This window comes from Nannobrachium achirus (assembly GCF_963921795.1).
Source record: "Nannobrachium achirus genome assembly, chromosome: 19".
NCBI classification, from domain to species: domain Eukaryota; kingdom Metazoa; phylum Chordata; class Actinopteri; order Myctophiformes; family Myctophidae; genus Nannobrachium; species Nannobrachium achirus.
This window is the reverse complement of record NC_137826.1, coordinates 23,054,254-23,082,054: the sequence shown is the minus strand read 5'-3', so window position 1 is coordinate 23,082,054 and position 27,801 is coordinate 23,054,254. Positions and strand designations below refer to the sequence as shown.

Sequence of the window (27,801 nt, the reverse complement as noted above, 5' to 3'; positions counted from 1 at the left end):
TGCAGGACTAACAGACATACAGTACAGGATTCACACTGCGGTGTGTGATGTACATTGCAGAACATACATTCAGCCAGCAGACTAAACTAGGCTGCAGACATAAGACGCCTATAATTGTAGATTCATACAATTCAACAAATATTTGATCACCGCAATGTGTCTCTTAATTAGTTTTCACAGAGGATAACGTGGAGGATGGTCATTACAGTGCCCTCTGGTGGACATTCTTATAGCTTAGTGCAGGGGTCTTCAACAGGGGGTCCACGACCACTAGGGGGTCCGCCAAATCTTTGTGTGATACAGGATAATTATTTTAAATCAACAACTTGAATCCTCAAATCCCTATTCTGAGGAGAACTTTAGACAAAAATAGCAGATCTACAAGCTCTCAACGCCTCGCGCTGCGAGGCGTTGAGAGCTTGTAGATCGGCTATTTTCGGCAAATAGGTTTGGCGTAGAGTTAAAAAACGGTAGGTTCCGTACGGAACCATTGTTTACTTAGATATGGAAGGATGACCTCCCACTTGGGTAATGACGCCCCCTGGCGATCATTCAGAGAAACTACTTCAGCTCCCGTACTAACGTAGGTAGGAAGGGCCTGTCACTCAAACCGGAGTGACCCGCCTCCAGGCTATATAAGCCCCCGGAGGCGGAAGTAACATCCTCTTAATACCACTCTCTGCCACATTCAGTGAAACAGAGGGGCATTACGTGGGAGGTCATCCTTCCATATCTAAGTAAACAATGGTTCCGTACGGAACCTACCGTTTACTGTCAATATTCCAGGATGACCTCCCACTTGGGATTCTTAAACTCCCCTCTAAGCCACAACCTACTCTCATACCCCCACACACCCCTCATACGGGTGAGCACAGCCCAAACGGGCGTGACCCATCACCCAGAAGGTCCCAGGCCCACCGGACCTGGGTGTGAAGGCATGAGAAAATAAGGAGAGACCCTGACAGACCGAAGTCCGCCTCATTCAACTAAATGAAAAGGACAAGTCCGCCTTATAAGTAAGACACACTATATAAGGAAAACACAGGGTCCCCCCCAAAATACCCCAGGTGGCTACATGCCCACCTGTGGGAGGGGAAGATCCGACTCCTCTATGACGTAGAGGAGGCAACTGCACCCAGAACCGAATGCGCTAGCGAAGAGGATTCGATATCCAGGTGATAGTAGGCTGCAAAGGTAGAAGGCGAAGACCAATTCGCCGAAACACAAATCTCCTGAACGGAGACTCCCTTTGCCAGTGCCCACGAAGTAGCCACACCTCTAGTGCTATGGGCTTTAAGTGCCTCCGGCACTTCCACACCCGCACTAGAGTAAGCCAGCCTAATAGCATCCACAATCCACCTCGAAAGAGTGGGTCTAGACACCGGCTTTCTGACAAGAACATTGCCCATTTCTACAAAGAGCTGAGAAGAAGCTCTAGAACCAGCAGTCCTGTCACAGTAGGCCTTCAATGCCCTGACAGGACAAAGGCAATTCAGCCGCTCATCCTCCGCCGAGACAAACGGAGGAGGATGAAAAGCCAGAAGAACAACAGGCTCCTTAGGGACCACCATGTTCTTAGGAACAAACTTAAGATGAGGCTTGAGCAACACCTTGAGATCATTGTTCATAAACTGCATGCACTCCGCAGACACCGAGAGAGCTTGCAGGTCACCAACTCTTTTAGCCGTGGCCAAAGCCAGCAAAAGAGCCGTCTTGAAACTCAAAAGTTTCAAAGGCATCCCTACAAGCGGCTCAAAGGGAGCCCGACATAGGCCCCCTAGAACCACCTGCAGATCCCAAACTGGGAACAAAGACCTAGTCACCGGCCTCAAACGTTCAACTCCTTGCATGAACTTGATGACCTCCGGGACTTTAGAAGGTGCCTTGCCCGCCACCCCCAGGTGACAGGCATTAATAGCCGCCAAATACCCCCTAAGGGTAGAAAATGCTAGACCACTTCTCAAGCGGTTCTGCATAAATTCCAGAATTTCCTGGGCTGACGCCACATGAGCCACCACAGGTGGAACACGCGACTCGCACCAGTCCTCAAAGGCATTCCACCTTCCATCATAAGACGCCCTCGTAGAGGGCGCCTTAGCACTCTGAATGGTATCAACCACTTCAGAAGAAAAACCGGCTGCCAGCAGGTTTAACCTTTCACGTGCCAAACCCACAGGTCTAGGACCTGCAGGCCTTGGTGGAAGATCTCCCCCCTGGCCTGACTCAACAGGTCCCTGCACTGAGGCAGCTGCCAACCCGGTTCGCAAAGGAGAGGGGCGATCGCCGATCTCCACGTGCCCTTGTAGGGAGCCACCAGGAGCATCTCCAGACCGAACCTCCTGACTCTCTCCAGAGTGGGTCGGATTAAGTCGAAGGGGGGAAACGCGTACAGTAGACCTCTCGGCCACGTGTGCGCTAAGGCGTCCAACCCCAAGGGAGGACTGCCCTTCACCGCGAAGAACAACGGACACTTCGTATTCTCCGCTGACGCAAACAGGTCCGCCACTGGCTGACCAAACTTGCGAAAAATCTGGCTCACCACCCTGGGGTGGAGAGACCAATCCTCGTAGCGAGGACCTCCCCTGGACAGGAGATCTGCTCCGCTGTTGAGGAGACCTGGGACGTGTGAGGCCCTGATCGACTTGAGGCGCGACAAGCACCAAACCGTCAATTCTCGAGCCAGACGGTCCAGTGGCAACGACGACAGGCCCCCCTGTTTGTTGACATAAAACATGGCCGTCGTATTGTCTGTCCTGACCAGGACGTGACAATGCAAAATCCAAGGCTCGAAATGCTTGAGCGCCAGGAGTATAGCCATCAAATCCAAATAGTTGATGTGACGACCCCTCATCTCCAGAGGCCAAAGCCCCTGCGCTGTGCGCCCCTCGAAAGTGGCTCCCCATCCACTGAGACTGGCGTCTGTCGTGATCGACTTGTGGGAAACCACCTCGCCAATCGAGACTCCGCTGGTGAGGAACCCCTCCACCAGCCACGGAGACAGGGCGATCGCGCAGGAAGGGGAAACCGTAACCTTCTTGTACTTCAAGGAGGGCGGGATCCCGAGGGATAACATCCATCTTTGAAAAGGTCTCATATGAAACCTGCCCAAACGCAACAGATGTACTGCGGAAGCCATCATTCCCGTCAGTACCATGCAACTCCTGTAAGTGACCTCCTGGCCCACTTGAAAGGAGTCGAGACATTCCCGAAACCTGTCCACCCTCTCCTCTGAGAGACGGGCCGACATGTCGGATGAGTCCAGAAGGACCCCAATGAATGTAAGACGACTTGCTGGAGTCAGCATGCTCTTGCCGTGGTTGACTATGAAACCTAAGGCCTTCAGGTGAGCCAAAACCACTTGTGTGTGACGCGCCACTTCGTGGGCGGAGCTCGCTGAAATCATCCAATCGTCGATGTACGTCGCCAACCTGACGCCCTGCCGTCTCAGCGGGGCGATGGCTGCTTCGGTCACTTTCACGAAAACCCTCGGGCTCAGTGACAGACCGAAAGGGAGTACTGTATACTCGTACAGGCGACCCTCGAAGGCGAACCGAAGGAATTTCCTGTGTGGGGGATAAATCTGGACGTGCTGATAAGCATCCTTCAGATCCACTGAACAGTGGAAATCCCCTTGCCTGACCGACCGTAACATGGTGGGTACTGTTAGCATCCTGAAAACGTACTTCTTCAGGTACACGTTTAGTGCCTTTAGGTCCAGGATGGGACGTAGCCCCCCCCCCTTTTTGGGCACCAGGAAATAACGGCTCCAAAATCCCATGCGGGATTGGGTCCTGTCCAGCTCCACTATAGCACCCTTGCTTAGCAATGAGCTGATCTCTTCTCTCAAAAGACTTGCTTTTAAACCACGTGCTCTGGTATGAATAACCCTGCTCGAAAGCGGGGGTATGTCTGCGAACTGTAACCTGTAACCCCTGGTTATCGTTCGAAATACCCAATGGCTCGGGTTGCATAACTTCCACTGGCGCGCACAGCGTGCTAGCGTGTTTTGAGCGAGAGAAACCCCACCACTGTGCTTCCGTGACGGCGGAGCTTTTTGGCGGCCGGACCGGAAGTGGGGAACCTGCGTATCCGTATCCGGAACGACCGGATGCGGAGCGCAAGGGTTCAATAGGCCGCATGGCGGAAACACCTTCTGGTTGTACCGCTTGACTAGCGGAGCTATTTTGCGGCGGGACCGGAAGTGGGGAACCTGCGTATCCGTATCCGGAACACCCGGATGCGGAGCGCAGGGGTTCAATAGGCCGCAAGGTGGGAACACCTTCCGATTGTACCGCTTGACTAGCGGAGCTCTTTTGCGGCCGGACCGGAAGCGGGGAGCTAGCGAATCCGTATCCGGTGAAACCGGAAGCGTTCGGTTTTGGCTCGATAGAGCGACAGGAAGAGCAAAGCGATTCGACTGATAAACAGACTCGCCCACAACTAAAGCATTCTCCCCTGACAGGAGAGGAACTTTTACGTTTAATACCTGCTCTAAGGCCTTTATGCTTGTCCCTTGACCCGGGCTCATAGTAGGCCGACAGAATTTCTGACTCAAGGTTAAATTCATAGCATCGCTCACGCGAGGGAAAATCCACTCGCGCGCATGAGGAACCATATAATTGTTTGACGTTAACATTACTGGTTGTTGATAAAACCTCTGACTGATTAAAGAGTCCTGACGGGACTCCATCATTCTTACAGGAGGCATGCATAAAGGATTCATATTGTCGACGCGAGGGATATCCCACTCGCGCGCTTGAGGAACCACATAATTGTTTGACATTAACATTACTGGTTTCTGATAAAACCTGTGATTGATTATCGAGTCCTGACAGGACTTCATCATTACTACAGGAGGCATGCACGATGGGGTCGTCTGTGCTAGTGCGAGAGAGTTGGACAGAGACAGACTTTGTTCTTTCAACATGTTTATTGCCGACACAGGAGGCATCAAAATTAACATTTTCATTTCCCCGACACGGGGTACCGAAAAACGCCCTCGTTTGGGGGGAGGGGGACCGAGAGACACCTCGGACCCCCGCCCCAGCACAATTCCCCTCTTCAGAGTGTCATTTGCGCTGTCCCCTACCGCGGCCACCGCGGTATGAAGACTGCTGCCTGCCATCCTTGGACGGGCGGCGCGGCTGAGCGCGCTCGGGAACCACAGCCTTGGTGCGGGGCCTGTCAGGCGCCCTGGCTGCAGAGGCTCCCCTGGAGGAAGACGAGTGCTTCTTAAAAGAAGCAGAGCGGCCCCTTTCCTTGGCGCGGGAGGAGCGGGACGTCCTCCTAGCTTGCTGCGGTTCATCCTGTGGCACTGTGGTGGACTCGACGATGTCCTTAGCCGCCTTGAAGAAGGTAACTCTACCCTGCAGCAGCTCCAAGCCCCCACCCATGAGGGTGGTGGGACTGTTCTCCATATTTATGAGAGACTTGTACATCTCCCCGCGAGGACCTAGAGGCTTCTCGCCCACGTCCCTCTTAGGCTCGAGGTCGACATAGTCGAGCCAGCGGGCTCTCTCAGACTGGAGGTTGTAGTCCATGGACCTGCCCATCCACTTAACCGCATGCCAATTGACCTTCCGCATGATGTCAAATAGAGTGTTCAGTTCAGCTGTGTGCTCCCCCGTGGGCAGACCTTTGACCAGGTCCTTGGTGGAAGCGAGCAAGAGCTGGATCAGATTTAGGTCCTTAGCGGCCAGAGCAGCGGACCGGTAGGCGTTACGAGCCCTGTCCGACTGCAGCTTGACCTCCAGGACAGTGAACCCCGGCGGGTTGGTGCCGACGGGGCCAACAAACGGCCCGTTTTTAGCCGTGCCTACATCTTTGTACTGGGGTCTGACGGAACTCAGAAAAGATTGTGCCAACAGGTGGTCCAGGTTAGGGCAGGTGGACATGCCTGCCTCCGCACCGCCCACCAAATCCAGCACAGAGAAAGGCAGCTTCCTGGGGTCTTTATGTGTCTTCCATGAGGAATGGAGGGCCTTGGTGAAACCTTTCACCAGCGGCAGCCTGGAGAGGACATACGGGGCGGGAACCGAAGGCTCCTGCCCGGGCATTTCATCATCATCCTCTGCCTCTTCAGAGGGGAGAGGAGGTGGCAACTCCTCTCCAACTCTGGCCAGAGCTCTCATGTAGACTGTGAGATGATCCAGCATTTCTGCTGCAGAATCGACGTCCTCTGCTCCCGCATCACTCGCTTGACTGGCGGGTGGAGGGGCAGTGGTGCCTGAGGAGGCCTGGGAGCTCCCTGCGGCGTCCAGTTGACGTGCTGGAGCCGCAGGGGCATTACCTTTCACAGTGACCGTGAGTCGAGAACCCTCGTCCTCGACGGAGTCCTCCTCCTCCTCGGCCGTGTATCCAGAGTATTCAGAACCAGAACCCTCGCTCTGACCGGAGCTCAGGTCCGACTCTCGCCTGAAGGTCTGGACTGTTTTGGTGATGCTCACGTCGAGGGGGACGTCCCCGACGGTCACATCCAAGCGTTTCTTTTTGGGCACCGCGCCCGAAGGGGAAAAGGCTACCGGAGATTTCGTCTGGGTGTTAGCCTTCTTGGTCGCCTTCTTAGCGGCGACTTCACCAGACCCGCCAGCTCCAGTGACAGTGGAGCTAGCTGCGGTCGGTTGCGCGGCAGGCGGTGTCTCATGTAGCACGGCGCCATCTTGACTTGGAATGGCGCGCTGGTTGTCAAGCGGATCTCCGGAAGGCAGCGCCGCACCTTGACCAACGGTGCGGGCCGCCTGGGGAAGGAAAGACTGGGCTGTGGGGTTGAGAGCAGTGGACCCACCTGGTGGAGCGCAGGCCCCGAGGCCTGCCCTGGCTAGGAAGAACCGGTGTATCAGTACATCGTGGTCGTAGGCCACGCAGCAGTCACAGAAAGGTCCTGCTCTCCCCTGAGGACTCAGTGCAGAGAAGGCGTGTGCAACGCCCATGCAGCCGACACAGAGATGGTGAAGATCCTGTCCGTCGATGAGTCCTGGACAGCCTGGACATTGCCTCGGCAGGAAGGCCAGAGGATCCATGGCGAAGCACTGTAGATAGAGTTAACCAGAAGCAGACGAGCTAACAAGCTAACGGCTAAGGCTAGGCCACGCTTGATTCGGGCAGGGCCTGAACAAGCGGTGAGCAGTGTAGCTAACGTTAACAATAGCAGACGAGCTAACAAGCTAACGGCTAATGCTATGCCACGCTTGCTTCGGCGGAGGCCTGAACAAGCAGTAATAATCCTTTGTTATAAAAGGAAATAACCGTCGATTTAGGACGGAACAAGAATAAGTATTCTTAAGTACGGGTTAATTCAACACTCGCCAGTGGGCGACTCCTAATGCCACCGCTTTAGGCTAATGCGCGAAGAATAATAATACAAAGGCTGAGTTTCAACTTATCTGAATGTGATATCGCAGAGAGTGAAAAAGAGGATGTTACTTCCGCCTCCGGGGGCTTATATAGCCTGGAGGCGGGTCACTCCGGTTTGAGTGACAGGCCCTTCCTACCTACGTTAGTACGGGAGCTGAAGTAGTTTCTCTGAATGATCGCCAGGGGGCGTCATTACCCAAGTGGGAGGTCATCCTGGAATATTGACAGTAAACAGCAGACCAAGTACAGAGTGAAAGGTCTAAATATCAACGATTTAAGTGGTTAAATGAAAAAACACATTAACACGAATCCAACATAGACTGATGACAATGCTGTCAAACAAGTCTGTGAGTCTATCTATGAAAACGTTGAAGACCCCTGGTTTAAAGAGAAATTTGCTGTGACGGGGAATTTGACATTCTAACTAATGTGTATTGGCCAAATAGGCTATACATGTTCGTGTGATTAATCACATTACTTCCGGCCTACTCGGGGACCACACAAGCCCGAGCCTCTAATACACAACAAAATCCATTGCGTTCCATTTAACTCAGCCAGTGTACAAATGGAACCAAATGGACTGTCCCAGGGGGTCCCTGCCTGGCTAAATGATTGATAGTCACGAGCAGAATGGATCCCGATTCCTTACGGATCTGTAACTCAGAGAGTGTACAAATGGAACCAAATGGACCCCACTCGGTTTTACAGTGTAGCTTTTCATGGCCATCTGTCCTCCCCGTTCTTTTATCAGACAGCTATATCGCTTGAAGATGCAGAGATGCAATCCTGTGCAATCCACTCATTTGTTTTCCGCTCCACACAACCGAATATGTACGCCACACCCTATGGCGGTGGTTCTCAACCAGTGGCCCGGGGACCACCAGTGGTCCTTGAAGGGGGTTCCAGGTGGTCCCCTGCAGCTAAATGATGGAGAGTTGGTAACCAAATGGACCCTTATAGATCTTTAACTCTTAAGAGCGTACAGATTCATTTGGTTTCATTTTACATGACTTAATTATTGTTATTTTGATCAACATTTGCCTGTCTCTCCTAGGGTACTAACACCAATACAGCATGGAATTGCGTCCAACGATAATAAAATATTCTAGATGTTTGGTCTGAGAGGCTGAATCTCATCAAATGGTGGTCTGTGGCTCAAATGCAGAATAAATAATGGACCTTGACATAAAAACCACTGCCCTATGGCATCCAGATTTCCTCCAAAGTCCGCACAAAGAGATGAAAATAAATACAAAAGAATGATGGTGGCATCTCAAGGCTGTCCGGGCTGGGGTGTCAGGCTCACACACACACGCACGCACGCACGCACATACACACACCCACACACACCTCGTTTTTTAAGGTGCCACAGTCACATTGCTATCGATGTTCTTGTATGAAATGTGCTACAATATACGCAAATGCAGCTTTGACTTGACGTTGACTTGACATCAGCGTCTAACGTGTCAATATCAGACTCAATTGAAGGTTGTCGATACTCTGGGAGATTAAGTCAGCGTATGATCTTGGCAAACAGCGGCGGGTCACAACATTCAGTGGCTTACGAGGAGCTTATTAGAACAGCGGTGAAAAGTGTTGATACACTGATATGGTAATCACACATGTACACTCTGGCAAAGAAGGTTCAATATGGAATGGAAAAAAAAGAAGAAAAAAAAAGGTTTGTGCCACATCGAGCTGGAAAAGGTTCTCTAGCTCAGTTCATATTATGGTCTATAAAAGGTAGGGAACCATTTAAGGACTTTATGGGTTGTCTGAAAAGAACTGTCATAGTTTGTTTTCATACAAACGTGGCATCATAAATCGTAAATAGGTTCTACATTAAACCTTTCCTGGTAAATGCTTGTGTGGCTTACCGCGACACAATTATTAGATCATTAGTTAGTCAGACTGTCTACCAAATAACATATCTGCGAAACTACTGCTACACAACCCCTTGCGCCCCCAGAGGATGGTCCATACAGATGTTGGTGACCCCATGGCCAGTCCTCTAGCGCCACCCTCAGGCCATAAAGCACCGAGGCGGCCCTCTTTTTTCTTTTGTTTTACAGTTATTTATTGATTTTATTTTATTGTATAGAAATACACACAGCAGTACACAAGCGGTTAACAAACAAACAAGAAGAAAAAGGGGATGTGGGTTAAACAAAAAGATGAACCATCCGACCGACCGACCGACCGACCGACCTGACTTCAGAAAAAATTAGCTGCACAATGACACCGAATGTTACAGAACATATTCAAATTGATTGTTGAATAATCCAAAAACAAACTAAAAAACAAACCCCAATTTGTTTAACATGGACTGACAATAGATGGAAATGTATTTTATCTGAAAAGGTGAAGGGTTTGTTGTTGGAGACATGTTCTTTCCTTTCCGGTTGTTAAGTGCGACTGCCGGTAGTATTTTTATTTTGCTACAGAGTGGATCCTTCTGTTTCACTCAAGGGTCAAAATAGGCATTGAGAAAAAGAGAGAGAGAGAGAGAGAGAGAGAGAGAGAGAGAGAGAGAGAGAAGGCGAGGGAGAGAAAGAGAGAGGCAGAGGGAGAGAGGGAGATTTCGGGGCTTTCTGTTTTCATCTTGTGAACGAATGTACTTTGACATCTCAGGGGAAAACTGTTACTGGTTGCCTTCACAAAGTGCAATGGAAAATGGCTCCACTTTTTTCTTTCTTTCTTTCTCTCCATCTCTCTCTCTTTTTTTTAGAAAGATGGGTCAGGGAATATGACAAAGCTGCAGGCCATTTAGTGTAGAGGGAAGAGTGTGGGGGGGAGGTGCACAGGGAGGTTGGGGGCAGGGGCGTCACACCAAATTCTGGGCCCTGGGTACAAGGATTCACTGCGGGCCCCCCATGAATGTTAACTATTGAAAAATAGCAGATATACAAGCTCACAGCGCGGCACCGAGTGCCGCGCTGCGAGCTTGTAGATCTGCTATTTTGAAAATGCGTGCAAGAAACCTATGTCAAGGACCCCCAAGATGATATGAATTTGGCCACGGACCCCGATCTCAAAATATTTAGTTCCAGGGACCCCCCAGAAGCAAAATTTGAGTTAGAAATGTTCGCTTAAAAAATACATATATTCAAAGATTCTCACACATTTTCACAACTTTTCAAAAATAGCAGATCTACAAGCTCGCAGCGCGGCACTCGGTGCCGCGCTGTGAGCTTGTATATCTGCTATTTTTCAATAGATGAAGTTATTAGGGCCCCTCCAACTTGGGCCCTAGTAACTCAGTCCCACTTTCCTACCCCTGGTGACGCCCCTGGTTGGGGGAGTACAAAAAAGTGATGAGAGTATAGATGGGGCCTTTCAGTCAAGCGTTATGCTATAGTTAATATTTTAGTACCAGTATTTGGAGAAACATCGTAATTATCAGATCTTTTCCGAGTGGGCCGTTAGTAGCAGTGGACTGAGACTGAGGTTGAGCAGCAGTGGGCTGAGAGAGGAAATAGTAGTATTCACTCAGGGGGGGGCTGGCCTTCTGGCATACAGGGCATTTGCCCGGTGGGCCGGTAGGCTAGGGGACCGGGGGGGCTGGTGTCCCCCAAAAAAATAAAGAAGACCAGTAAAAATATCGGTAACAATATCGGTTAAAATTAACCAAAGTTCTGACACATTTTGGCACTAATCATGTTCATACTCTTGCTTGTTGGTGGTGAGAACTGTATACTAACTTATACAATGTATGGATTGTGTAGTTGTGTAGTTATCATTTATGTTGTCTGTTTTGTGGTATTAAAAGCTTGTGTATTTATATGTGCCGCCCTTGACCCGACGAGTCGGTAAAGTATATGCGCTCGCACTGGTTGTGGGGGCTGGTCTATCCAAGATGCCAGGGCTGAATTTTAGTCCCAGTCCGTCCCTGTATTCACTTATTACACAGTAGTGTTTGAGATTTTCTCACTAATGTGTGATGACCTACTGTACCAATGCAGAGCTAAACCCAATATCGTTGTTGTCGGGTGGAAACCTTGTATGTCCAAAAAAACGTTTGTTTTGTATCATTTTATAAATGATTTAAAATAGTGAAAATAGACTCTGCGAGGCGTAGTGTGCTTGTAGATCTGCTATTTTCACTAGTTTTGTGCGACAGTCTTGTATGACGAAGCAGGGCTTAACTTTACGAAGAAAAACGTACACATTTGAAACTTGGAGATACAAGGTTTCTGCCCGACAAGTGACGATGTGCGCACAGCTCATTCAATTCTATTCTGACACCGAGCACTTTAGGCTGAACATCCTAGACACGAGTTCCCATTTTTTTCTCGTTTCCAGCTCTGAAAGTCGTTTCATGTTAAAACGTACATTAATTGGACTGTCCAAAGATGCAGCAATAATAACACAAGGTTTCAAAGTAACACTTCCTACATTGGGAACATCAATCAAAGGATATTCCCTGCCACGTATTGCCAGGGGTGTCTGGGCCCTGGGTACAATGGGGACGCATTATTACTTTGTGCTTTAACTATTGAAAAATAGCAGATGTACAAGCTCACTGCGCGGCATCGAGTGCCGTGCTGCGAGCTTGTAGATCTGCTATTTTTGAAAAATCGTGAAAATTTATTTTAGTTTTTTGAAAAACCTATGTTTCTATGTCCCTGGTGCTCAAACCTTTTCATGTGAAGGACCCCCAAAATGATATGTATTTGGCCCACGGACCCCCATCTCAAAATATTTAGTTCCAGGGATCCCAGAGAAACAAAATTTGAGTTACAAATATTCACATATATGGAAGATTTGCACACATTTTCATGACTTTTCAAAAATAGCAGATCTGCAAGCTCGCAGCTGTGAGCTTGTAGATCTGCTATTTTTCAATAGCTGAAGTATAAAATAATTAAGGCCCCTCCACCTTGGGCCCTAGTAACTCAGTCCCACTTCGCCACCCCTTGTGACGCCCCTGCGTATTGCCACAGTGAGCGGTAAGAGTTTTGGGGAGATCGTGTTGGGTCCGATCCAAGTCAGCAACCGCAGTGCAAACTCATTCACTCCCGGAGCAATTTGTTCCGACAGTCACGGCATGTGGAGATCGCCTGGCGGGTTAAAGTACTCTGACTGCAGGTGCAGGAGTATTCAACAAGGAACAAGTATGAGAACAGAATGCAAGGCCACTAAGTGATAATGAACAGTGCCAGGAGACATTGGAAGTTGGTAGCCTACAAATTTGTCCTTAAATGTTTGATTTATACTCATTGCCCAGACACACTCGTGTACGCACGCACGCACGCACACACACACACACACACACACACACACACACACACACACACACACACACACACACACACACACACACACACACACACACACACACACACACACACACACACACACACACACACACACACACACACACACACACACACACACACACACACACACACACACACACACCTCGGATGGATTGAACCGTGTGGTAGGTTCCTAAATGTAATCAGCTTTGACAACTTCAAATTAATAGGAGATTAGGACCTACTCCTGCGGGGATAAACAGTGAATCCCCCTAACACATTCCTACATCTGTTTTGTATTAGTAATGTGTGGTGGTAGACATTGTAGAGCCCCCCCCCCATTCATTAATCCTGCATTAGCACTACACACTTGACTACAACAGAATCAAAGTCCTGATTACCAATGTTTTGACTGAAATCTTTTGTCAGAAAGTGCTAAATATTCAAATAGATTTGGAAAAAACGTAGATGTGATTAAAGTCTCTATCTGAGAAATTGTAACAAAAGTAAAACATTTATTTATATTATTAATAAAAAAAATGCCAATCTACAGCTCACATTTGCAATGCGTCAACTACAAAGTTGCTCAATTACATTCTACTGGAGTACAATAAATCAAATTACAGTAAGTACAAGTAAAAAAATATATAAATAATCGCAATGTGAGCTAGACACAAGTATCCAAAGGACTTGTTTCAAGCTATTAGACTTCAGAGTTGTCTTGGCAGGTACACCGATGGAAGGCAATTAAAGTACTCTGGTCTTTTTGTACACAAAAAAAAGAAAAATGGATGGATATATGTTCCAAGATTAGATGCTGATTGAAAGCATCAATTACTGTACATCTTTCTTATCAGTAACAGAGTCATTTGATAAGGCAAGTTTAATAGTGACTTAATTGACCTCCAAAATTAAGCAGGGGCCTCTATTTGAAGCAGCTGTCGTCATGCTGAATGTCTATAAAACGGAGCAGAGAATAGGGGTGAGAAGTCGGTTCTGTTTGAATAGCCTTGGGCTTTTCAAGGACACTCGAAGATGTCGCAGCTTATAGATTTTTAATGTTTAATATTAGAGTTCCCTGCTCTTTACAGCGGGAATGCCACTTGTACTATCCCTTTTCAGACAACTTGACTGCCTGCAAAAATGCGAGTCGCAACCCGCCAGAGAAATGTGCTACACCATTTTGAGAGCAAGCGGTTCAATGACAGTCAGGAAATGGCTATAGATCTCATCACTCACTTCCAACGGGAAATAAGGATGGGGAAAACCACATTAACAACTTGGCACACACCTCCCCTGTGCCAGCTAACAAGCAGAAGCAATTCTTATCTTGGTAATTCCAGAGTGTCTCAGTGTAACATCATTTGTCCCCCCATGAATCACTATCGATGACCAAACGCTCTCATGGCACAGGATGGAAGTCCTCAATAAGTAGGGCTTCCCCGTTTGGGGATGTTACTGGAGAGGGGGATGGGGAGGGGAGGGGGTCCCTTGGGAATGAGGAGAGAGAGAGTGCGAGAGGAGGCAGAAGGATTGTGCAGAAGGATTGGAATTGCCTGCTCTTGAAGCTAAAGTCCTTCTTCTAACTATTATTTAAGCATACGCCATTTTTTTCCATTTAGGTTTTTCAGCAGAAGAATTCTAAGGAAAAACAAAACAAAGACAGAAAAGCTGTAGCACAGAAGGGCAAAGCCCCTGCACCCAAAGAAAGACGACCAGGAGCATAGATACTTTGACTCTGGTACTGGAGGTGGAGTCCACCATGGCTCACAATGCATCTCATCCTCGACGCGTTGTGAGCACTGGTGGACAGTGTGAGCTTGTAGTTCAGATATTCTTGACGTGGAGCATACATTAGGCTTAACGTCCCTCAACAGTAGCTACATGAAGCATTTGAAATATATAGCCTATGAGGATAGTGATTGTTATCTTGAATATGAATAAACCTGGCTGTTTTTCTTTCACTATATGGTTTGGGTAATGGCTTCTGTTCGTCTACCAGAACCTTCTCCAGCGTTGGGACAGTGGACTGCTAATAACGTGTAAAGCAGAGTAACAAAATGTGGAGTAGGGGTTTGGGTAGCGAGAGTAGCATGGCATCGTCAGAGCTGAGAGCAGAGTTCTCTGGGGAACAGAAGGAAGTTGTGTTTAGAGACAGGGGAACTAGGTGAATGTAAATAACAAAAACTATTGCCTTGGGTAGGGCTGGAGTTAAGAGCAGATTGGCTTTTTTTTTGCTATTTTGTTTTAATCGATCAATTGATTAGTTCAATTAACTGTTGCACCCCTAATTGATATACTATATATATATTCTAGGTTGAAAGAGCATGTATTGACACTATAAAAACAAAAGTCTTACTTTTCTGTATAGTATCTATACAGTAACTGTATCATATCTGCGGTATTGTATGTAACCTGTAACCTTGTATTAAGGTTTGTATGTGCATGTGGACAAAGAATCTAAGAGGGCACTTTTTTATGCACAAGATTCCTCAAGTCTCTGTAATGATTCAGTCACTTTTTCACAATCATCATCAACATCATCTGCCTTGGCTGTGGATGAATGTTGTGTGACGTGGTAGAGAAAGGGACAGTCAAAACAGACTCTGCAACTCTGGAACAGAACATTTCCGTGCAACAAATTATTATTTATTAACGTAACGCCTGACACACCTATCTCTATATTTTTGTCCCCCCTCAGGTCCTCCAGTCATCGTGAGCATGAGCATCAACATAGCAAGCATCGACTCTATCTCAGAAGTAAACATGGTGAGTTTAAACTTCGGTCCTTTTATACCAGTGGTTCTCAAACTATTTAATTTCAAGGAACCCCCATGAGAGTGTGCAAAATGGAACCAAATGGGCCGTGTGAGCACGGCTTGGGAAACTGTGTTTGTGTGCGTGTGTGTGTGTGTGTGTGTGTGTGTGTGTGTGTGTCAAGTACTGGGAGCTTTTGGTGGGTTTTGCGCTCCACTGCAGCAATCCATCTCCCGGGGGTCTAGCTAGTGCAAATGAAAAGGGGACAGACACCATTGTTCTCGGCCCGATGTTTCAATTTGTACAGACCTGTGAGGGTCGGTATGGAACTCGCTCAAGGAATCCTGAGGGTCCCTGGACCCCACTTTGAGAAGCAATGTTTTACAACTCCCCACAATGGCGTCCCACTAACTACTGTGTGCGTGTTTACGCGACAAAGCCATGAAGCATCCTCCTGACATATTCCCTCAATATCGTCGTTGTCGGGTGGAAACCTTGTATGTCCAAAGCCGTTTGTTTTGTATTTATCATTTTAAAAAATTATTTAAACTAGTGAAAACAGCCGATCTACAAGCACACAACGCCTCGCACCGCTAGGCGTTGTGTGCTTGTAGATCGGCTGTTTTCACTACTTTTGTGCGACGGCCTTGTATGATGAAGCTTTTAGCTTTGCGAAAAAATTCACAAATTTGAAACTTGGCGATACGAGGTTTCTGCCCGACAGTGATGATATCCTTCTAGTCTTGAATACTATACTTTGTAGTTGTACATTGGTGCAGAAATATGTTTTAAAGAAGGCAATATGGCCAGCTTCTGTGCTGTGGCATCATTCTATCTCTTAGCAGTATCTTTATTTTACTCAATGTGACAAAGTCACTCAACAACCACAGCTCACTCCACTCCCTGTATTTTCAATCGTTCTCTCTTTCTTCTGGCTGCCACCCTCTGAGTAAGTCTCTCAGTGTCTCTCTCTCCCACTGTCCCTATCAATCATTTAGCCAGGGACCCCCTGGAACCAACCTTGGGGGTCACCAGACCTCATATTGAGAACCAGTGGTGTACTTTATTCGAAGTGTGTGAGCGCGTAAAGGTGTTGGTGTTGGTTTTTCTTTGTATCATGTTTGTTTGGCTGAACACTTTATTTTTTGTAATCTTTGGGGCATTTGAGAGAGAGAGAGAGAGAGAGAGAGAGAGAGAGAGACACAGAGACAGAGAGAGAGTGTGTGTGTGTGTGTGTGTGTGTGTGTGTGTGTGTGTGTGTGTGTGTGTGTGTGTGTGTGTGTGTGTGTGTGTGTGTGTGTGTGTGTGTGTGTGTGTGTGTGTGTGTGTGTAGGGGAATGACATTTAGCAAATGGTCCGGCCAGCCTGGAATCAAACCGGGGCGAGTCTCCGATCACGGCATTACGCCCATGTGATGTGTGCCCTAACTAAGCACTTGGCTCTCCCCTTGTTTTGCTAAACAATTTGACTCAGAACTTGGAAGGTTCATGTTACAATCACACACAAAAACGTAGATTAGAAAAAGTTATTTTGCGTAAATATTTAATTTCTATTCTATTATTCATGATGCCAAAAATACAGCAAAAAATATATTCAACCAGGACACCCTTTTCATATATGGCAAGACTACAAAATGTCAGCTGCGTTCAGTCCAGTTGACTGGCCAGTCATACACAGCCAGCCTGCTCAGTGTGAGAATGTAAAAATGGACGAGTGACTCTCTTGAGTCAAATCAATACTGAAGATTTTACTGTGTATCAGCTCTCTGAGCGCTTTCTGCTGAAGCCTTGTGTTTTATGGTAGTTACATTGTTACACGTTTTAAGACAAAAAATACTCGGCAGAATTTATCATGCAAATAACGAGAACAGAACTTTCATGGAAAAAAATATACTATTAACCCAGGGGTCTTCAACAGGGGGTCCGGGACCCCTAGGGGGTCCTCAGAGTTACTACAGGGGGTCCTCCAAATCTTTGTGTGATTTTTTATTTAACCACTTGAACCCTAGCGCCCATATTCGGAGAACTTTGGCCAAAAATAGCAGATCTACAACGCCTCGCGCTGCGAGGCGATGTGAGCTTGCAGATCGTCTATTTTGGGCAAAGAGCTTCGGTGTAGAGGGGAAAAAGATTTAGTCTAAGTACAGAGTAAAAGGTCAAGTTTATTAAGTATTGACGGTTCAAGTGGTTAAATATCTGAAAACACAAATTGACATGAATCCAAAATACACTGATGATTGTGCTGTCAAACAATGAAACTATATGGAATCTATGAAAAGGTTGTGGGGGTCCCTGCTTCATCTCTCTCTCAACTAAGGGGTCCTTGGCCTGAAAACGTTGGAGACCCCTGTTTTAAGACATTGCAATTCCAAAAATAATCGTCAGAATTTATCATGCAAATAACGAGAACAGAACTGTTCTCGTTAAAAAATATATACTGTGCTAGCGGCCGTCTCTCTAAAGGTGGTGCCCTGCGCTGCTTTACCTCTTAAGCTACGAATATTATTGCATTGCTTTGGTAAAATGTTTTGTCATGTATTTCTTGAAAGTGCTTTTGTTTTGGATATTTATTACCCAACCAACCCCAGTCCATTTTGTCTTCTACTGGCTGACTCTGAGAGCAAGTTGGTTACCATGGCAACACACAGTAAATGGAGCTGCGGTGTCCTTGCTACATCACCAAAGCCAAACTTTCAGAGTTTAAGGAGAAGACGGCATCAAGTGAAGCTAGGAAGAGCATTCACAATGTTCTCCAGCATTAGCAGGGCTTCTTCTACTAGTACACCACCATGCCATTCATGAATTAACAATGAAAAAAGAAAAAAAGAAAAAGCCTTTTGGTTTTGAAAGGATCTACCATGCGTGGCCGTTTTAAAGATTGATTGAACTTGTGCACGCAGAAAACCCGAAGCCAATAGTGCAATAATTTGCATTCCTCAAAGCCATTTTTCATTATTTTCTAGACGGCCTGGCCAAGTGGGACAATGAGATGGGACAAAGAGACAGAGGTGATGTTTTGTTCTTGGGTCTATTCTCTTGATGCCGTTCTCTGATTAACTCTACTGGCGTCGAGGTTGATGGGGAAATACTTCACCAAGCCAGATCAGATCAGTCCCTAGATCTTGTCCTATTTAATGGAATGTGTTTTTTATTGCCATAGAATGTCACCGTCTGGATTTATTATTGATTCCACATTTGACCTCTGTGATCACATTACAGATGTTTTATGGGCATTACCTGGGCATCTCCATGCCAAGCCTCTACAAGCACAACAGGGCCTTTGTCTTGTGTGGAAGATAAATGCCAAGCAATCTTTAGGCCATTAAAATATGTTGTTAAAAAATATAAACATATCTGCTTATGTTACTGGACTGTTACCATGACTTACTTTAGAGAAAAAAAATGTTTTAATCGTTTATTAATTACTTTAATTAGAATGTTATATAATTAATAAAATGTCACCTTGCTACAGTATCTCCTCTGCATCTATGTTACCTCCGGTCAATTGTGATTTATTAAAGAACCGACTCAAAATTATACAATATATTGCATACAATCTGTGGTTTTTGGCAACGCTGAAATTAGCCTGAACCTTGGTTGGTTTCCCCTCCTCTTTTTTGTCTGTTTCCATACTGTTTATTTTTCTTTCTTTTTTTTATTTATAATATATTGATCTGTTGACAGCAACATGGGTACATTTGTTCATTACTTTAAATTATCTACAATAATTAAGACTGACTTAGTTGTTTATCGTGTCGTGCAGATATACAAACTCACAAAACATTGCGCTGCAATGCGCTGTGAGCTTGTAGATCTGCTATTTTCAGTGCACAACACCGCACGCAACTAGGTATAAATCAGGCATATGCGAGACATAAAAAAAAGGGAAAGAAAGTGTCTGACGAGTTTGCATGACATGCCACCGACACCAATGAGCTGAGCCGTGTTTGCAGTGAACAAGCAGCATAACCAAAGTGAATGACAACAAATAAATTGCTTTCACGCTCTCCTCTCCTTCTCCAGGACTACACTATCACAATGTATTTCCAGCAAAGTTGGCGAGATAAGCGACTGGCCTATGGCGAGCTGAACCTAAACCTGACGCTGGATAACCGCGTAGCGGACCAGCTCTGGCTCCCAGACACCTACTTCCTCAACGACAAGAAGTCCTTCCTTCACGGCGTGACAGTGAAGAACCGGATGATTCGCCTGCATCCAGATGGCACCGTCTTGTATGGGCTGAGGTGGGTGCACTTATTACTGTTGACCTGAGTCAAAGCTATAGACGTTTCTCTGGCAAATATCTACTGGAATATCGACGTGATTCCCTCGCTTGCAGTTTCCCAAACAGTGGGTCGGGACCCATTTGTGGGTCACGGACACATTTTTATGGGTCACAAGTAGTCAAAACAAGTTTTTTTTTTATCCCCAAAAAATGATTTTTCTAAATAATTTCATGAATAAAGATGAATACAAAAATCTAAGAATTTCCATAAATTAGAAAACAAATGTTTAAGAAGTAGTGAAAATAGCAGATCTACAAGCTCGCAACGTGGTGCGAAGTGACACGTTGTGTGTTTGTAGATCTGCTATTTTCAATAATTTGGGTCCCGGGCACAGTCTATTCTCTCTTTTGGGTCTCGAGTCTCGACCTGAAAGGTTTGGGAACCACTGTTATAGGGGTAGATAGATTAATAGATACCTTTATTATCCCAAGGGGGGAAATCAGTTGCCCAGAGGCAGCACAGCAGTATAAGGTTATTTACAAAGTTACAGAGAAGTAAGAAAAAGATAAAAGAAAAATAAGCACAGAGTACAGTAAAGAGCAAGGTACATCAAGAGAGGGAACAAATAATATATAAATGTATATATACATAAAGTGTCCTTAAGCACAACTATCAAAATAATACAGTGTCCAAATCAAAAAGTGACCATAGCAGTCAATGCTAGTTAGTGCAACAAGTATCTCACTGTCATGTCAAACACAAGAAAAAATACCCAAAACTACTAACACAACCTAATAGTGCAGTGTAAAAAAAGTCAGTGCGAAAAAAACAACTCGAAAGGAAAAGAAACTAGAAAGGGTGTCGCAGCCAGACGCACATGAGCACCCTCCCTGGAAGGTCCTTAGAGGTCAGAGTCAGTACAACTATAGTTCCGTCATCCTAAATTAGAAGGGTAGTCCTCCTCAATCGACCATTGTGTGTGTCATTGTACAGTTTAAGGGCAGCCGGTACAAAAGACTTTCCAAGTCTCTCGCATCTCCGTCCTGGGTAGACAAAACAAAGAGGGGTGTTTTGAGATGCTTGTGTTTACCACATCTACTCTTTAAAGGTGCAATCCGTAACTTCCTTCAATTAATGAAACATTTTGTTATGGAGTGTGATACAATGACTATCACATCTGTAGTGGTTGGAGGTGGCCTGCCCTTCCAGTGAGACCCTGGTACAGTAGGACACCTACTCATTGATAAGTAGTACTGGCCGAAACTCAAGCGCAGTATCTCCCCGTGTTGGGGATTGCCTCTCGGCTGAGCAGTAGAAATGTCGCCTCTCCTGTGGGAGACCTGGATTCAATTCCTGGTTATGACATAAAGGTTATGAATTGCAGCTTTAATTCGAAAACGATGAATCACATTTACAAAAATGTAGGCTACATTTCTATATTGTGTTCTAATCTGTGTCACTGCCTAATTCTGACTCAGTCGGTAGTGTTGGACTTTCCCTTTCCCTCTTTAAAAGCTATAAAGAATATAAAGTTTCAAAAGATCCTATCGATAACGCCCCTTCATTGTCCCTTTTTCTCCCCCCATATAAGGCTCTCTCTCCCTTCTGAAATGCTACAAGATAGGAGTGATATTAAGGATAGATTTTGGGTCATACTGGGGCTTTGTTGAAGGCTGTGCAACGACATTGGATTTAATGACGCTTGAGGCGGAGGGGGCAGCTAAGTGTCACTTAAACACTACAAAAACAAAGGAGCAGCCGAGAGTGTATGTATGTGTGTACTAGTGTACGTCAAATAAATCAGGACCAAAAGAAATAAAGAGGTACTGTAGCATTCACAACTAAGAAACGGATGGTAGCTGCTAGGAAACAAATCCTCGCTCAAGCAAGGTTATCAAGATATAGTAAGCACGTTTTATTGCTTTTGTTTTACTTTGTCGTGGAGTTTTTGTTTTTCCGGCTGAGCAGCTTTGTTTATCACCTTTTAATAAACAATGAGTACTGTCCACTTCACTTTAACATCATCCAAAGCTAGGCTGTGTGTTTCACCCAAACTGTTCTTTTTGTTGCATTTCTGAGCCAATAATCTGATGACTGGTGGAAAGATGATAATGTCTCCGACCCCTTTTCGACTGCAGCTTTAGCACCACACCACACCACACCACACCACACCACACAAAAAATATAGACATTTTCCATTGCACAAAAGTACCGCTATCGGTAAGAAACAATTATAATAATTACAATTAATATTATAATACACTATAAAGTATAAATGTATTACTATGATAATTATAATACATTATAATAGATTATAATAGTGGTTATAACACAATAGAATCTATTATCATGTATTACAACTATATCCTGGTGGTCTAAATGAAAAGTCAGTGAGTGATCAGTCATTATGAAGTGTTTGGTCCTGTTTGGCCTAGCTCAGACCTACTCTAGATTGGATACTTTTTAGTACCACATTTAGTACCGCTTTCACACCACTCTACCCAGGTCCTTGTAGTGGAAAACCTGGCACAAGTGGGTGGTGTGGTGTGGTGTGGAGTGGTGTGGTGTTGGGCCAGTGGAAAAGGGGCTAAGTCCAGTGGCGTCAGTTCAGCAAAAGTATGGCAAAGATGAGTCCTCATGCGCACTTCTACGGTTTCTTGGGCTGGATATGGCAGCCTAGAACGTTGTTCAAGTGCAGCTAAACTTGGCATGTTGGTAAACGTGCCACGATAAACAATAATGCATTGCACCTGTGCAGCTGACCTGCAGAACCTGGGGAGTGTGGAGAATATAATTATAATACCTTGTTAAAGTGACCATTTTGTAAAATCTTGCATTTGTAGTTATTTTACTGTATTTTAACAACATAATAACCAGAACAGATAGACAAAGAGACATTCAAGGATTTATATTTAAAAGTAACTTTTACTTCCCCCCCTAGACCAAGGGTATGGCAGCTGCATACCCCTGCCATACCCAATTGACGATAGTTGAGAGTTTGAGTCTCAATTGAGTCTCCTATTGACCTATGACCCGGTCATCAAATTATTGGCTCAGAAATGCGACAACATTTCTCCATGAATTTGAGGCTTGCTGGGATGTGCAACTGATAGAAAATAAGTAGGCCTACCTTTTTGGGTGAACTATTCCTTTAACCCTCAAATACCTGGAACGTGCCCAAGTCGCGTTAGATTTTAACCACTTTAACCATTATTTTATGCTTTAACTATTGAAAAATAGCAGATATACAAGCTCACAGCGCGGCACCGAGTTGTAGATCTGCTATTTTTGAAAAATCCTGAAAATGTGTGCAAGTCTTTGAATATCTTTGACCCAATCTTTGACCCGACTTCTAAATCTTTCCTCTAAATCACTTGTTAAAGATTTTGGGCCGCAGACCACCATCTCAAAATATGTTGTTCCAGGGACCCCCCAGAAGCAGAGATTTGAGTTACAAAAGTTTGCTTTGAAAAATATATATTGAAAAATGTGCACACTCTTTCACGATTAAAAATAAAATAGCAGATCTACAAGCTTGCAGCTTGTGAGCTTGTATATCTGCTATTTTTCAATAGTTAAAGGAATAAATAATTCTAGGCCTAAATGGTAGCCGCCCGGATTCAAACACACCTACCGCCCTTCCAAAGGGGAATCCCCTCTCAGCCAAGGGGGGCATCACCCACCCCTACACCTGCCCCCCCCCCCCCCCCCCCCCCTCTCAGCCAAGGGGGGCATCACCCACCCCTACACCTGCCCCCCCCCCCATGTCATAATAAGCCAAATATAAAGCAGTGGTAGCCTAGCAACTCCCTTCTGATGTCTCTCAGTGATAGGGAGCCTTGTTAAGCTACTTTAAAGTTTAGTCTGTACAAGGGTTGCCTTTTACATTTTGTCTGAAAAGATGTGTGTGGCAAATAATGTAGTGAATGGTGATGCTGTCGTCTCCCAGCATGAATCAATAGCAACCCTGTCCTGCACTCGCACTAGAGGAGCTAGTTAAGACAGCACAGTGTTCAGATTCATGCATCCCTTGTTATTCCTGCATTAGAACTGCAGACACATTCCCCTGAACATTATGCAGTCGATATTGTAACAAAAAAAAAAAGAAAAAGAAAACTAACGCATTTCAACCAGCTACTACAGCACTGTTTGCAACTGCTGATGGTTGAAACGAGAGCAAAAACTTGTTTTCGTTTCCAAAACCTTCCGTTTGGAGACAGAGAGGCAAGGGCTCTGCAAGAGTTCAGCAAAAAAAGAAAAAAAAAGGGGGGAGTTACTCCAATGTCTAACACAGTACAGCAGAACAGAGCACAGCGTGGGTGAGCACATGCTTGTGCAGCAGAATAGCTCATTGTCATCACAAATAATGAGTACATGGCTCCGACACATTTTGGGGACCCGGTCTGCTTTATTAGACCATTTTGTCTTCCAATTAGCCTACCGTCCAGCACTTCCCTCACAAACACCATCAGGAATGCACAGTATATTTGCTCTCCATGAAGGAAAATCCTTCATAAATGCCCTTGAGCTCAATAATAGGCATGTTGCTTGGCTGCATTTGTTATTTTATTTGTGAATGCATACTGTGCTTTTTACTTAATTAAACACACCGTTCCTGACCAGCAACCGTTTCAAACCGCATACAAAGGCAACAAGGTGGTGTAATGTAATTGTGATTTTTCTGTCAGTTATAATTCTGCAAAGCTGCTTTGGATTTGTTTGGTGCATCGATGTAGCTCTGAAATACCGTAATACTGTATAGGCCTACTGGACTGAGGCAGCCTTTGTAACCTTGAATAAGGCGGGATCAATACTTCAACTCAAAATATAAAACGTGGCTGTAACAAGAGAAGCTTCGTAACATTCCTGTACATTAACAAAAACACAAACTTCACATCCTCTCCCCCCCCCCCAACCAACCCGTGACAGAGAGATGATGGGTTGGAAATTAATCATTCTGTTTCATTTACACAAGAGGACAGAATCTGCGTAGATGTTGGTGTGATGAGCACATGCCAGCCGGTGTGAACAGCGCAAATGTAATTACTCAAATGTGCTGCACCAGTAAATATCTCCGTTAAACGCCAAAAAGTCCTACTCGCATAATTTGTAGCCAGCGCTGTTTTCCTGGGCATGTGGATATACTGAAATTGAATTTGCTGTTATACATGCATCATTCATAAAGCCACAGTACCTGCCAGAAATGCATTTCCAGGAAACCGCAATGAAACGGCAATGAAAACGCTCAACCAGAAAATCTCATACACCGGCACAGGACAGAGATTGATCCAACTAAAATAAAATAAAGTCCAACGCATTTGCTCCCCAAGAATATTTAAATCATAATCAAAAACACTGTCATCCTGAGATTTTTTACCTGCCTCAACACAATTTTCATTTTCATTCCACTCATCTGTCTGGTTTAACATTCATATGTCTGTCTTTACAGTGATTTAGAAAGAACGGGCTTGGAAATAACTTCTATATTGCTCGACTTTATTTAACAACATGCCGAGTGCCGACCCTGCATGAATCGTTTTCAGGTAAAAAAAATGCTTTTACCATTTTTAACCTGAAGACGATCCATTTTTAACCTGAAGACGAATATTGTTTAATGGAGCAATACAGAAGTGAGTTGCCAGTCATTTCTTTCTAAATGATTTAACTGTTTGGCTATTTTTTTTGCATGCAACGCCGTATGACTTCAGCCTTGCTTCACTGATCACATTTTGGTTGTAGACGCCCCCATCCAGAGAGACTGACTCTGAGCGAGAAGGTCGGGGGTTCAGTCAGTGCCTTGTTGAAAGGATGCTTCAACAGGGCATGGCATGGCTAAAGTGGTCTATCCATTGATCCATCTATCATTCATCTATAATTCTCTCATAATGGGTACAAAAGGTCGTTCATTTATCTGTTTAAAGGCACATTGGGGATACATTAATACTATTATGTGAAATAGGTCTGACCAGCCATTCTTACCTGGTGGCTGTAAACGTTTTGCCTCTAGACAGATATTTAACAGCATCTTGCTGAACTCGGCTGGGAGCGGATCCAAACCCTTCACTGTTCTCTTCTTCTTTCGTATATCACCGTCCAACGCAGTGTCGTGTAGCCACACCCTTGTCTCTTGACTGTCTGCCAGACACTCATTGTCTCATCGGAGTTTTCTGTCTGTCTGCGTATGAAAGGCAGAGTAGAAGAAGTTCCTGCCCCCTCTAACCAGCCGAGCACTGCTGAGTGCAGGGGATCTGTAAGCAGGGGCTTCACACCAAATTCTGGGCCCTGGGTACAAGGATTCACTGCGGGCCCCCCATGAATGTTAACTATTGAAAAATAGCAGATATACAAGCTCACAGCGCAGCACCGAGTGCCGCGCTGTGAGCTTGTAGATCTGCTATTTTTGAAAAATCTTGAAAATGTGTGGAAGAAACCTATGTCAAGGACCCCCAAGATTATATGTATTTGGCCACGGACTCCGATCTCAAAATATTTAGTTCCAGGGACCCCCAGAAGCAAAATTTGAGTTAGAAATGTTCGCTTAAAAAATACATCTATTCAAAGATTTTTACACATTTTCACAACTTTTCAAAAATAGCAGATCTACAAGCTCGCAGCGCGGCACTCGGTGCCGCGCTGTGAGCTTGTATATCTGCTATTTTTCAATAGATAAAGTTATTAGGGCCCCTCCACCTTGGGCCCCAGTAACTCACTTTCCTACCCCTTGTGACGCCCCTGTCTGTAACCTTTGGTTCCTAGAGGTTTATCATAATGGCCATGCAGCATGCCAAGACGGATGCCCTGCTCTTACAAAGTTATGGGATCAAACCCATTTAGACAGCCGTGTCACGTATTGTGCATTTGGCCTCTCTCTTGTCCTTTCACCCCATACCTCTCCAATTTTCACAGTAGAGGAGTAATGCCTTAAAACCTTTTAAAAGTCAGGTTACCAAATGTATAACACTCCATCTTATTGTCTCCGCTAGGGCATTCACGAATAGTGATTTTTAGTATTCAAATTATTCGAACCTCAAAGTATTCGAATAGTCGAATATTTGACAAGACTGGCCAAACTGTCAAATATTAAGTAAGAAATAGGCAAACATTGTGAAAATAGTTCAAATATGTTTATTTTGGGGGTCACAGCCTAAAAAGGTTTGAGAACCCCTGGTATAGAGAATTAACAAATTCATCTACCAGGGGCATTGACAACTCATTCTTATGACTTCCTATCTAGCCAAGCTTTATAAACTATATATTTCTTAAAGAAAAAAAAGAATATTCTTCGGTGAACAACGTCGAATAGTGACTTTGATATTCGAATATTTGAATATTTGGTGAATGCCCTAGTCTCCGCCAGGCTGAAGGCCCGTCAGTTTGTCTGTGTGTCCGACGGCTGTCCGCCTGTGTGTCCATCCGTCTGTGTGCAACTAATCCCCGCACCGTTGGCACGATCAACATGAAACTGTGCTCACACACATTCCCTGGCCAGAGATGAACTTCTGCCCCCAATATTGCAGATTTTTTTACATCACATTTCTTATATCACTCCAATAGATTTTGTCCAAACATCACAGCAATTGGTACATGTTATCTTTATAGTCATGTGATCAAGACAGATCTGTCCGATTTTTCATATTCCATCCTGATTGGTTATGATCTTCTACCACCTGGCCTGGCGGAGACCTGTGCTACGAGGAGCACATTTTTCTAGTTGTCATATCGTCGTTGTCGGGTGAAAAGCTTGTATCTCCAAAACCTTTCGTTTTGTATTTATCATTTAAAAATGATTCAAACTAGTTAAAACAGCCGATCTACAAGCACACAACGGCGTTGTGTGCTTGTAGATCTGCTGTTTTCACTACTTTTGTGCGACGGCCTTGTATGATGAAGCAGGGCTTTACTTTGCGAAAGAACGTACACATTTGAAACTTGGAGATACGAGGTTTCCACCCGACAACAACGATATACTTTGTCATTGACTGTCTCTGCTCTCTCTCTCTCTCTCTCTCTCTCTCCCTCTCATTTTATTTCTATTTTAGAATAACGACTACAGCTGCTTGCATGATGGATCTGAGGAGATACCCTCTGGATGAGCAGAACTGCACTCTGGAAATCGAAAGCTGTGAGTCTACACGATGCAAACTATGCTTCATTCTCCTTGCTTCACCCACGAACTTGACCCACACGACCCCATCCCGTTTAGCTAGA

The 27,801-nt window shown here is 45.4% G+C and overlaps 1 protein-coding gene across 1 annotated transcript in view; it reads left to right on the top strand.

Moving 5' to 3' along the window:
- The window catches only part of gabrb4 (gamma-aminobutyric acid type A receptor subunit beta4), a gene marked incomplete at both ends in the record, with an annotated part of 91,730 nt that overhangs the window by 49,745 nt on the left and 14,184 nt on the right, over positions 1-27,801 (top strand). Inside the window, 3 exons of the mRNA XM_080748789.1 lie at positions 15,313-15,380; positions 19,391-19,611; positions 27,633-27,715. Coding sequence (XP_080604915.1) covers positions 15,313-15,380; positions 19,391-19,611; positions 27,633-27,715 — 372 coding nt within the window. The remainder of the gene's footprint in view (positions 1-15,312; positions 15,381-19,390; positions 19,612-27,632; positions 27,716-27,801) is intronic.